This window comes from Lepidothrix coronata, unplaced genomic scaffold (genome assembly GCF_001604755.1).
Source record: "Lepidothrix coronata isolate B3197 unplaced genomic scaffold, Lepidothrix_coronata-1.0 Scaffold137, whole genome shotgun sequence".
Classification (NCBI taxonomy): Eukaryota; Metazoa; Chordata; class Aves; order Passeriformes; family Pipridae; genus Lepidothrix; species Lepidothrix coronata.
In genome coordinates, this window is record NW_016690317.1 from 2,009,044 (window position 1) to 2,021,961 (window position 12,918).

Sequence of the window (12,918 nt, forward strand, 5' to 3'; positions counted from 1 at the left end):
TGTTTTTTTTTTTTAGTTTTTAATTAAACTCCAAAAAAAAAAAAAAAAAAGGACGTCACAACCCCCAGCACCAAAAAGGGGCTGCTCTGGGTGAGAAGCAACTCCAGCTGCTCCTGCACGTCTCCCAGCCCCGCTCAGGAAGTTGCTCACAGCCAGTTTATGTGTCTTAAGGGTGGGGAGGTTGACAAATAGGAAATTTAGGACATGTCAGAGCTGATAACACATGATGCATTTCCCCCCCTGCCCTGTGAATTATTCGGGGCTGGCTTTTATTTCGAGCCTTGTCGTGCCTGGGATTGCAACGTGGGGGCAGCCACAGATGACATCAGAGAGGCAGAAAATTCAGCAGTTCTGGGTTTTCAGAGCTTATTTAAGGCAGATATTTTAAGTTCCGTTTTCGGGCCGGCGTCCAAGAGATCTTCTTTTCTTCAATCCAAATAAACGTCTCCCGTTTAAAAAAAAAACACAACAAAACAAAACAAAACAAAAGCAAACAAAACAAAACAAAGCAAAGCCCAAACCCAAAGCAGAAATTAAACCCCAGCACGTGTGCCAGGGTTTTCCCAGCAAAAACCAGGAACACAGAACAACTTGGGCAGGGCTGGATCCCTGAAAACCACGGAGCAGCTGCCAGAGGGATGCACGGAGAGAAAGGGGTGCAGGAGGAGCCCCCCCCCTTTTTTTTTTTAAGTGAGAATGTTGCAGTTTGGGGTTCAGAGGGGTGGAACTGAGGGGTGGGTGGGGCTTTTTAAAAGTCTTTGGAAAGGTTTTATGGGACTTTTTCCAAGAGATCCCTTTTAAATCCCCTCCCCTGTGCAGCTGGGGGGGTGATGGGGGATTTTACACCCCCCTGGAGGTTGTGGGGGCACAGCTGGGCCACACACCCTTTGCTTCCCGAACATCCAACAGGCACAGACCAAATTCCCCCTTCCCTGAGGAGCATTTCCATCCCAAACACGGAATCCCACAATGGTTTGGGTTGGGAGGGACCTTAAAGCTCATTTAATTCCACCCCCTGCCATGGGCAGGGACACCTCCCACTAGCCCAGTTTGCTCCAACCCGGCCTTGGACACTTCCAGGGATCCAGGGGCAGCCACAGCTTCTCTGGGAATTCCATCCCAGCCCCTCCCCATCCTCTGAGTGGGGCAGAACCAGGTTTTTTCCCATATATATGAGTTTGGGATGCTCCAACCCTGCCAGCGGGAGAGACGGCAGCCCCTTATCCCGCTGGGAATGTCTGGGAGCTGCAGGGGGGAGGCTGGAAAGGCACCTCCAACTCTCAGCTCCCTGCGGGGGGTTCTGCTGGATCGCTTTAGTCCCAATTACTTTTGTTTCCAGCAGCTCTTGTGCCACCTGCTGACCGAAGGCTCCCACCACACCCAGCACACCCCAGTACACCTCAACACAGCCCAGTACAGCCCAGTACAGCCCAGTACAGCTCAGCACTGCCCAGCACTGCCCAGTACAGCCCAGAACAGCCCAGTACACCCCAGTACAGCCCAGCACTGCCCACTACAGCCCAGCACAGCCCAGCACAGCCCAGGACAGCCCAGTACACCCCAGCACAGCCCAGCACGGCCCAGTACATCCCAACACTGCCCAGTACAGGCCAGTACACCCCAGTACGGCCCAGTGCATCCCAACACTGCCCAGTACAGCCCAGTACACCCCAGTACGGCCCAGTGCATCCCAACACTGCCCAGTACAGCCCAGTACAGCCCAACACTGCCCAGTACAGCCCTGTATATCCCAGTACATCCCAGTACACCCCAGTACACCCCAGCACAGCCCAGCACTGTCCAGTACAGCCCAGCACACCCCAGTACACCTCAGCACAGCCCAGCACAGCCCAGTACAGCCCAACACTGCCCAGTACAGCCCTGTATATCCCAGTACATCCCAGTACACCCCAGTACACCCCAGCACACCCCAGCACAGCCCAGCACTGTCCAGTACAGCCCAACACAGCCCAGTACACCCCAGTGCAGCCCAGTGCAGCCCAGTACAGCCCAGTACACCCCAACACAGCCCAGTGCAGCCCAGCACACCCCAGCACAGCCCAGTACACCCCAGCACACCCCAGCACACCCCAGCACACCCCAGCACAGCCCAGTACAGCCCAGTACAGCGATGCTGCAACGTGCACAGAGTTAGAAACTCGACCACCCGCTGCAAACCCGCTGGATTCCCTCCTTCCCATGGGAACAGGGCGGGAAGGAGCAGGGATGCTCCTCCAGCTGCCTCCTTGAAACAGTGACAGACAAGCCCAGAGAACGCGATTTTCTGAGTCCCAATGCCCTCCATCTGCCAGCGCCGGGGGACACTGAATTATTCATGACGCTTCGCCAAAATAATCCCGTCTAAAAATAACTCCTCTGCTCCAAAGGCGCCCGGAGCACTTTTAACCCCGAGCAGTATTTTTGTCTCCCGGCTGTGACACAGCAAAGCCCTAAAAATCAGCGGTTCCTGCCCGCCCACTGCTCTGGAACCGCGGGGCTGTGGGAGCGCAGAGAGGGGGATTTTTTCAGCCTTTCAGTCCTCGATTTAGAGTTCGGAGGAGAAGCGGAGCTGCACATCTCGGCTGTCCAAGCAGAGGGCACTGCTGGCTCAGGATTCGAGCCGGGGCTCAGGGGTTTAAGTCAGTCCTAAAGTCCTGCTGGCACGGCAACCCTCTGCCTTAGTAGATATCGCTGCAGCAGCAGCTGAGAAACAGAAACCACCTTTCCACTTAATCCCCCCGGTTGCAACAGGTCCCCAAAATACCAGGAGTAATTAAAAATGGTGATAAATCCCAGCTGAAGAGAACAGTGACACAGAGCACCAGGGAAGGGCTGGCGTGGCTCAAAATGGATAAAATGGGGGGGAAAGGAGATAAATAGAGATAAATCGAGTCCAGGAGGTGCCAGCCTGCCCCACTTTGGGGGGCTCAGCCTTGTGACCCTGCTCCTTGCACTTGTCCCATCCCCATGTCCTTCCACCCTGCCCACCCCGGCAGGGACGTGGCTCCATCCCAAAGTCACAAAGAGGGTTCTCCACGAAAAATTCCTCAAGTTTAATTTCACCTTTTCATATTTTTATATTTCCATCCCGCGGATTCTGAAAGAAAGCACCTTTCCCTGCTTTCCCACCCCCTTCCCCCTCATGATTATCAGAAAGCCTTGGAGAGGGAATCTGCTCCCCTCACCCTCCAGAGTTCACTCTCTGCCACCAATTCCATTTTCTCTGCCTTTTGTTTTGTTCCGCTGATGAAAAAGGACAGAAAGCAGCTGGGGGGAAAGCAGGGGATGTAGAAAACCCTTTTAAGTTCAGCTTCAGCTGCATCAAAGCATTCACGAACTCCTTAGAGGTGTCTGTACGTGTGCTCCGTGCTCGCAACACCTCCTGCGTCCACCTCGCTCATTACTCCCTTTATTCCCATTATATCCCAATTATTCCCGGAGTAAATATTCTCATTATTTGAGCCCTTTAAAAACACCTTAAGAACAAAACCACCCGGCAGGACAGGAGCGCTGGAGGAGGGGGGGGTTGGCTGCCCCATCGTGCCCCTGGCAGGCAGAGTCGGGTTTCCAGGGCTTCGGATGCTCCTCCGACATCTCCTCGGGATCTTGATGCATCCCAGAAATCAGATACCCGCAGAAATCCCGCCGTTCAAGCCCGCCGGTGGCCGGGAGCAGCTTTCTCCTGGTTTCCCCTAACCCGGTTAGGAGGAGCAATAATGTCCCTGCAGAGCTTTAACCGCATTAACTCCCCGCTCCCAGAGCAGCCGGGCAGCGATGGTGGCTCGCGATGGATCCTCCCCGTCTCCTTCCCGGGAATTCCCAAGGGGCAGCTCCCCCCCAAACGGGGCCTGAGCCCTCCTGGATGTCTGGGAAAGCTCCCGGACACAGGGCAGGGAGCAGAGCTGGGGCTCCGGGCAGCAGGGTTTGGCAGGGGAGAAGCAGTGGGGGCGATTTTAGGAGCCTCATCCCAACCTCTGGATGCTTCCGAGGCTGCTCTGCCAGCGAGGGAGGGCTGGGTGAGACCCAGGATGGTCACTGATCTGAATTAATTATTTATTTTTATTCAGTAATAATTTTATTAATTCATCAATAATTTTATTAGTCACTACTTGTTATATAATATATTATTATATATCCTCGTATTGTTGTATTTTATTCTTATATTAAAAAATAAAATAGAATTCATAAAATATTTGCTGTGTTATGCATAGTGCTAAATATATAATAATTCATGATAAATGATAGAAAATAATCAGTTAAAGACTTGAAGTTAATAAACTGAATTAATCCTGCTAAAATCCATTTCCCTTCACTCTCCCACTCAACCCACCCCGCGCTGCTCCCTCCGCAGGTCCTGAGAGCCAAATCCAGCCTCGCCATTAATCTCGGAGTCATCAGGGGAGGATAAAGGTACTTACCCCAATTCCTTCCTGCTCGTCTCGATCCCAGCCAAGCATTTCGCGTCGGCGCCGCCGCCTCCCGCCAGCGACGAGGTGTAAAGTTACCGCCTGTTTGCTCCTTCCTTTCGGTGCTTCCAGCCCCCAACGAGCCATTTAGACGTGGCAATGAATCCAGCCGGGAATTGGGAAGGCGCTGGGCGGGTGGGACACAGCCCCGGGCTGGTTATTATAACTTAATTATACAATAACACCCTAAGTAATCAGAACTAATAATATAGAGAAAATAATATAACATGCCAAAATAAAATAAAATAATAATAAATATAAATAATAATACCCCTCAAACAGCCCAATTAACACCTTAGTCCTTTTTTAAGGACTTCACTTGAAGTGAAGGAAAACTTGAATTCCAGTGCTGCGATTCCTGACCCTGTGCTGGAGAGCCCTCCTGGCGTTTACTCCTTCGTTTGGGGCTCATTTTTTAGCACTTGGGGGACAAAGGAACCCCCCAGGCCGGACTTTGAAGGGTTTTTGTGGGGCAGGATCATTTCAGGCTGTGGTTTTTCGGGGAGGGAATTGCCCGGGAAGGGCTGGGTGGGCAGGAGGTTCCAGCCCGGGCTGGTTTCAGGAGCTGCAGCGTCTCTCCTCCGCTGGATCAGGAATTTTGGGGTCTGGGAAGCAAGTGTAACAACCCAAAAAAGGCAATAAAAGCCATCTGAGAGGAGAGTGGGTGCTCTCCACAGGGCAGAACCCCGGGAGCAGGGCCTGGGCTTTGCCCCCCACGAAGGGATCCAGCAGATGCTGAAGGGATGTTGCACCACGAGCCCACAAATTCAACCCCTCCCGCTGCCAAACCCTCCCAGGGAGGTGGGCTCGGGGTCTCCCACGTTGTGTTCAGTCGTAATTCCCACTTTACCTGGAGAACAGGGATCGTAGGATCATGGAAAGGGACCTTAAAGGCCACCCCGTGTGCAGGGATGTCCCGTGGGGACATGGGGCTAAAATCAGGGAGCACAGGGGCTGGGAATGAACCCGGCTGTTCCGCAGGAATTAGGGCCGACCTGGGGGGCTCTGAACCACAGAATCACAGAGTCACTGAGCTTGGAAAAGACCTCTGGGACCATCGAGTCCCACCTGTGACCCGACCCCACCTCGTCACCCAGACCATGCCACTGATGCCACATCCAGGCTCTGCTCAAACCCCTCCAGGGACGGGGACTCCCCCCCCTCCCCGGGCAGCCCATTCCAAGGGTTGATCGCCCCCTTTGTAACGAGTTTCTTCCTTAAAAGCGGTGCTTCTGGGCCCTTTTGTGGCCGAGCCACTGTATTTATTTTCCCTGCCGTCCCAGCCCCTCACTTCCTCGCCTGCATTTGGGTGGTTTATTTATTCAGCCCCCCCCTCCCAGCCCGGTTTGACCGTTCCGGTGCTGCGGGAGATACCGACCCAGCCCAGACACAAACGAGCCCTGGCTCTGTCAGGGCTGTCAGCAAACACCAGCGCCTGAGGCCGGCCAGGAATTTTAATTGAAATCGCCGGTCCCTGGGCTCAGATAAGGCCCGGCATCGCCCCACGGGGGACCACGAGCCCACCCCGCTCCCCAAACTCCCGCGGGGTGCCCTGGCCCCGCTCCATGCCCTGGCACGGGGCTGCCGGCTCGGTGCCCGCCCGAGGCAGCACTGGGATATCCTGGGAGGGAACTGGGAGGGAACTGGGGCCCGGAGCTGTCCCCGCGTCGCGAGGGTTCCTCCAGCGTCCCCCCCCACCACCACCCGCAGGAGCTTGGTGGTCTGCGCTCCTTATCAGCCCTTATCTCCCGAAGCCGCTCGCTAATGTGACCTTAATGGAGCTAAATCGACTCGATTTGTTTTATTGCGGCTCAGCCCAAACCCCAACAGCCCTTTCCAACCCCCCAACCCCCCCCCCTTCCCTCTTCTCTTGTTTTGGAAACACGGAGGGAAGGGGCTGCTCCTTCCTCGGAGCTCGGGGGGGGCAGCGTGTGGGGAGCTGGAGCATCCCGGGCTGCAGGGAGAGCCCTCCGGGGGACTGTCCCTCCTTTCCCTTCTCCCTGCGACCCCCGGGGACCCCCCTGAGCCCGGTGGGCCGGCGGGGGCCGGGGGTGGTGCCCGGCCCGGCGGCTGCGGGAGGGTCCGAGGCGGGAGCGGGGCTGGGAGCGCTCGGTGGCTCGGGCACCCCCGCGTCCCCCCGGCCCCGGGAGATGCTGCCCACCCCCTTCTCGGTGAAGGACATCCTCAACCTGGAGCGGCCGGAGGCTGCCGGGGGCCCCCTCACCCCCTCAGGACCCCGCAGCGCCCGCAGCCCCGACGGGGAGGACGAGCCGCCGCCGCGTGAGTGACCCTCGGGGCCGGGGGAGCGGCGGGGAGGGGGGGACTCCCCTAAAGAGAGGGACAGAGAGACCGGGAGGACCCCACAGAGCTGCTTTCGTTCCCCTGGAGCGGAAAACGGAGAGCAGCGGAGCCGCTCGTTGCATCCTCGCACGCCCCTTCCCGCCGCTCCCGGTGGTCCCCGCCGCGGGCCACGGCCAGTTCCCTCATTTTCCCCCTTTTTTCCCCTTTTTTTCCCTGTGATATGTTTTGGGGGGGGATTGTTCAGGGTATTTTCGGGGCATCCCGGTGAGCCCCGGCGCCCCAGCGCATCCCCCGTGCGCCCCCGGCGCTCCGGCTGCCCCGGGGGAACGGAGCGGCCCGGGAGGTGGATACAGCTGGGAGGGGGTGGATATAGGATAGAACTGGGGCTTTTTCTGCCCCAAAATCGCCCACCGCCACCGTTTCCGAGGACAACCCTCCTCCCCGTGCCGATGCTCCTCAGATTGTCCCCGCCGGGGACGCCGAGGCGCTCCCGGGGATGCTCCGGAGCGGTCCCCGAGGGGGGATCGGGCGTGTCCCCCCTTCTCCCCGCTGCCAAAATCCCGCAAAGCTTCCTTCGCTCGTGTTTCCCCAATTCCCGGCGGCCGCGGAGCGCAGGAAGGGGGAAACCAGTAGGAGCAGAGCGCGAGCACTGGGCGGCACTGGGATCCAGCGGGAGAGAGCGGGAGAGGGCGAGAGGAGCCCGGGGTGGGCTCTGCCCGCTCCGCACCTGCATTCGGAGCCCTCCGACCCCCCATTTCCCCGCAGAATCCCCTGAAATTCCCGGAGGAATGCTGGGAATTGCCTGCCGGGGAACCCGAGCGCATCCCAAGAGCCGGGAAGCGGCTGCCGGGAATGCTCCCGGTTGCTCGCGTGCCGCGCCAAATCCCGGCAAATCCAAAAAAAACCCGGACCAGCGACTCCTCGGAGTCTTCTCCCAGAGCCAACAGTTTTTCCTCCTTCATTCCCAGCCCCTTCGGGTTTTTTTTGTTTTGCTGGAATTCGCAGGGATGTGGGATCCCCCTTTCCTGGGTTCTGGAAGTCTGGTTTCCATCCCTCCCGTGCCCCTTAATTTATCAAATATCAGCCTTAAACTTATTAATTTATCAACTGTCAGCCTTATATTTATTAACTTATCAATTTATTGATTTACCAACTATCGGCCTTAAATTTACCGACTACCAGCCTTCAGTTTATTAATTTCTTAATTTATCAGCTGTCAGCCTTAAATTTATTAATTTGCCAATTTATCGGTTTATCAACTATCAGCCTTAAATTTATCGACTACCAGCCTTCAATTTATTAACTTATCAATTTACTGACTTATCAACTACCAGCCTTCAATTTATTAACTTATCAATTTACTGATTTATCAACTGTCAGCCTTCAATTTATCGACTACCAGCCTTCAATTAATCAATTTATTAATTTATAAACTCTCAGCCTTCGATTTATTAATTTCTTAATTTATCAACTATCAGCCTTAAATTTGTGGACTATCAGCCTTAAATTTATTAATTTATTAATTTATAGACTCTCAGTCTTAAATTTATTAATTTCTTCATTTCTCAACTACCAGCCTTAAATTTGTTAATTTATCATTTTATCAACCATCAGCCTGAAATTTACCGGCCATCAAGCTTTAATTTATTGATTTATTAATTTCTCCCCTATGTCAGCCCCGTTTCACCTTATTCCCGAGGGATGCCCTTCCCGGTGAATGGGAAGGGGGATGGATTTGGGGCTGACTCCGCCGCGGTTTTTTTGCTTCTCTGCAGGGAAATGTTCGCTCGCCCCTCCCTTGGAGGGGGAGGAGGAGAAGAAAAGCCCCCCCCGGCAGCGGCAGAGGAGGAAGCCGCGCGTCCTGTTCTCCCAGGCGCAGGTTTTCCAGCTGGAGCAGCGATTCCAGCGGCAGAAATACCTGTCGGCGCCGGAGAGGGAGGAGCTGGCGCGGCTGCTCCAGCTCAGCCCCACGCAGGTGAAGATCTGGTTCCAGAACCGGCGCTACAAGAGCAAGAGGCAGCGCCAGGACAAATCCCTGGAATTGGCCGCCCACCCCCCGCCCCCCCCGCGCAGGGTGGCGGTGCCAGTGCTGGTCAGGGATGGCAAACCCTGCCTGGGGGGTTCCCGGCCTTACCCAGCCTTTGCCAGCCTGCCTGCCGGCCCTTATTCCTGCCGATCCTGCTGCGGCTCCTGCGGGGCTGGATTTGGGGGGGGTTATCCCGGGCTGCCCCCCGGGGCCACCCCCGGCAGCGTGGGAATGGCCAGCACTGCCCAGCTCCCACCCCCGGCCCTCGGGGGGGCACTCAGGGCTGGCAGCTGGAGGTGAGGACGATCCAGGAGCCAAATCCAAAGGATTCCCGCCGGCCCGGGCAGCGGGACGACTCCAGCACCCTTTCAGCGGAGGGAAAAGCTCGGGAAAAGCTCCCTGGAAAAGCTCAGGAGAAGCTCCCTGGAAAAGCCTGGGAGAGAAGGGGACGCTGCCACCCCAACACTGAGACTTTGGGGAGCCAAGGACTCTGTTATTTATTATTAAACACAAGGATTTGGAGTCCGGCCCCTCCCAGCTCCCAGAGGATTTGCTCCTCCGGGATTTGCTCCATCAGGAGGGTGTGAACACCGGATTTCTTCCTAAGGACAACTGGAAAACACACACCACTCTGGTTTTTTGTGGACAGCACTGAACGGTTTGACTTCCTCTAATCTTTTGAAATATATTTCTGGTTTATATGTCTTAATATCTCCCAGCACAGGTGTCCATTTCTGTCATTATTATTATTATTATTATTATTATTATTATTATTATTATTATTATTATTATTATTACTGATTTTTTCCAAATAAACCCCCAATTGGTAAAATGGTGTTTTCACTCTCGCCTTCCCCTCACTTTGTTTCTGGAATTTTTCCATCCGTGGTTTTGACACCTTAGCATCAAAAACCTGACTCAGAGAAAAAAAAATTAAACTCTAATTAAATGCAAGTAATTAATGCAGAAAGATAATCACCTTGTGGTCCAAGCTCAGGGAGCTCCCAAGGTTTAACCCCCTCCAAGGTTTTTCCCTCTCCAAGGTTTATCCCTCTCCAAGGTTTTTCCCTCTCCAAGGTTTTTCCCCTCTCCAAGGTTTTTCCCTCTCCTTAACTCCCGACAAGTATTTTCAGCTCTCTTGGGTTTTATTTACTGGTAAAATGGGTTTGTAGGTACGTTATGGGGCAGTTCCCAGGATCCCACTGGGGGCTGGTGTCACCTGAATGATCCCAACCCCATCCCTGAGCAACCAAGAGGTCCAGGATTCCTAAATCAGGATCCAGCATCAAATGCCTTGATTATATTTATGTATTGATTATATTTATATAATATTTCTTATATATATTATTATTACATTATATATAATATTATATAGAATTCTATATAATATTATATAGAATTCTATATATTATATAGAATTATATATAATATTATATATTATTATAATGTATATTTATATGTCTATCCCTATTTATTAAATTTATTAATAAATAGGGATAGACATTTATCAAATGCATTTAATAAATGTTGCTGATTATATATTGAAATTAATAAATATTAATACATATATTTATTAATAAATGTATTTATTAAATGCAGGAGAGCTGGATGTCCCAGTGACACAGAGTCACCACCAACCAGGACAGGGGAAATCTCCCTTCCAGGCTGTTCCCCCCTCTTCCCACCTCATTCCCAAGGGCTTCTTATCCTCCCAAAAAAGACTTGCAGGAGGCAATTAAGCTTTTATCTGTGATCCCACTCAGCCCCATCACTTCCCAAATGGGACATCCCTGACACCCAGATCAAACCAGAAAATCCCCCTCCGGGAGATAACTCCTCTTCCTGCTGCTCCCAGACTTTGGAGCACCCGGAGCCCCTGGAAACGCCTGGATCCTGCCCCTTCTCCCCCCCTTCATCCATCCACACTCACTCAGGGATATCTCCTGGAATCAGGTGGGGCTCGGGGCTCTGTCCCAGGGGAAGATTCCACGGGGTCCTTGCACTGGGAATGGCTGTTGGCACTGGGAAAAGCCCCGGCAAACAGCAGCATCCCAGTGCAGGGGCTGAGGGGTTTTCCTTGGAGCTTCAGCAGCAGAAGGAGGCAAATCACGGGAAACTCCCCCCAAATCAACGCAGAAATCGAGGAAGGAAATCGTTTCCCTCGCCAGCTCAGGATAAAAAGGGTTGGAAATGGGAATTCTGAGTGCAGGGGGAGTGTTTGGGCAGCACGTGGTGGGATGGTTGGGGCTGTCCTGTGCAGGGCCAGGAGCTGGACTCCAGGATCCTTTTGGATCCAACTGAACAACTCCAGACATTCAGGGAAGGCACCGTTTATTCCCCTATTGTGGTTTGGGAAGTGATAAACTGGAATTAAATGATCCCTCGGGAAGGGAAGGAATTGCCCGTGGGAAGAGAAGCCTTTCTGCTGGGTCTGGAGCCCGGAATAGTCGTGGATGGACACCGGGCTGAGCCCCTATGGGTGCAGGGGAAGGGGCTCTGTGGTGGTAAACTGTCCTCTAAATCCAGCAGGGACCCTTTGGAACCCCCCCACCCTCCAGCAGCACCTTCCCAAACTCCTAATTCGCTCTCCAGAACCAAAATTTGGGGGTTGGAGAGTCACAATAAAACCCTCGGGCTGCAATTCCTCCATAAATCTTCCCAAATTCCCATTCTCTGCCTGAATTATTGAAGCTGCTGAGGTTTTCCAAGCAGTGGATACAGGGGGATATTTTCCAAGCCAGCAGGTTAAAGAAGGAGGGGAAAAAAAGGGCAGGATAAAGCAGAGTTTGGGACAGAGTTTGCACAACCTGCTCCAGGCTTTGGGCTGCTGTAACCAAACACCCTCCTGTAAAATCAACAAAGTCCTCGGGGGACTGCAAGGAAATCTATTGTTTCCCTTTTTAAGGTTAAAAAAACCCCACACCCAGGCTTTTCAGCTGAGGGGAAAAAGCTGGGTTTGGGCAAGTTTTGGGAATAAAAGGGTTGACCAGTGCTCATTCCACCAGCAAAAGGAGTCTGGAGTCACCAGAGCTATGGGAGGTCATGATTTATTGAGATATATTGATATATTCCAAACAGAAACTCTGGAAAAACAGCTACAAATCAAGTAGATCCTAAGGAAAATAATCTGTTATAACTCTTGTGGGTTTTCTCGGATTTGGGAAGGTTTTGCTCCTTTTGGTTGCCCAAGGCCTTGCAGGATGGTGTGTAAAGGTCCTGAAGCTTCCTCATCCCACAGCTGGGCAAGGAGTTAGGCTGAGCTTTAGGCTCAAACCTTCCTGTGAACCCTCAGCCCTTTTCCATGTGAGGATTTGCCTCTGGAGCTGCTCCCCCTGTGTTCCATCTTCTTCTTCAGCTCTGCAAAACGGGTGAAAAGCTCTTTGACGTTTTCCCCCTGTTCTCCAACACACTGGAAATGCATCAGAGGGAAGAAAAACCCCCCCAAATAAACTAAAAAACCACCCAACCCTTTCAGGTCTTCACTTTCCCCCCTGAAAGCGGCGTCTTCCCAAAGAGCTCAGGGATAGAAATCATTCCAAAAAGGAGGAGGGAGCAGAGCTCTGCCTCTCTCCCCTCCCAAAAAAAACTCAGTCTGGAAGCGTTTTGATCCCAAAACTCCCATCCTTCTCCTGGTCCTAAAAGCCAGGGGGTGATCTGTCAGCAGGGAAGGGATCCCTGGGGAAGGATCCGCGTGCGGAGCAAGAGGGAGAAGCCAAGAGGCAAAAATGCGCCGGGAGCCAAGAGCCGAGGGAAGGGCGTAGACACCGCCGGGGCTCTCCAATCAGCCCCGGGAGGCTTGGCTGCCTCCGGGATAAATCCAGAGCCGGGAGGGTGGGAAGGCAGCGAAGCTCCGGGCAGGGCCAGCGGGAGGAGGAGAAGGAGAAGGAGAAGAAGGAGGAGGAGGAGGAGGAGGATGAGCGCCGGGGCGCTCCCGGGAAGGAGGCAGAGCTCCCCCAGCAGCGCCCCGGCAGCGATGAGCCGGAGCCCCCCGGCCCCCCAGCAGCCCATCCCGGCCTCCTCCAGGCCCAGGACATCCTTCCTCATCCAAGACATCCTCTGGGATGGGGCGGAGCGCGGAGCGCGGCTGGACAGGGGCAGGAGCAGAGGGGTTGGCAGCGCCGGGAA

General features: G+C 53.8%; 2 protein-coding genes across 2 annotated transcripts in view; both read left to right on the plus strand.

Moving 5' to 3' along the window:
- The first annotated feature begins 6,616 nt into the window (after positions 1–6,616).
- Positions 6,617–9,093, plus strand: NKX2-6 (NK2 homeobox 6). Its single transcript, XM_017827274.1, has 2 exons — positions 6,617–6,746; positions 8,543–9,093. Exons 1-2 carry the CDS (start codon positions 6,617–6,619, stop codon positions 9,091–9,093), a joined length of 681 nt encoding a protein of 226 aa, XP_017682763.1.
- Positions 9,094–12,766: 3,673 nt separating this feature from the next.
- The window catches only part of NKX3-1 (NK3 homeobox 1), a 3,695-nt gene continuing 3,543 nt past the window's right edge, over positions 12,767–12,918 (plus strand). The window contains exon 1 of the mRNA XM_017827275.1: positions 12,767–12,901. Coding sequence (XP_017682764.1) covers positions 12,767–12,901 — 135 coding nt within the window. The remainder of the gene's footprint in view (positions 12,902–12,918) is intronic.

What these genes read in the sequence shown, in the direction of transcription:
- NKX2-6 (XM_017827274.1), top strand. Translation starts at nt 6,617, where the DNA reads ATGCTGCCCACCCCCTTCTCGGTGAAGGACATCCTCAACCTGGAGCGG. An exon ending in GGAGGACGAGCCGCCGCCGC is followed by an intron (nt 6,747 to 8,542) that starts GTGAGTGACCCT and finishes GCTTCTCTGCAG; the next exon opens with GGAAATGTTCGCTCGCCCCT.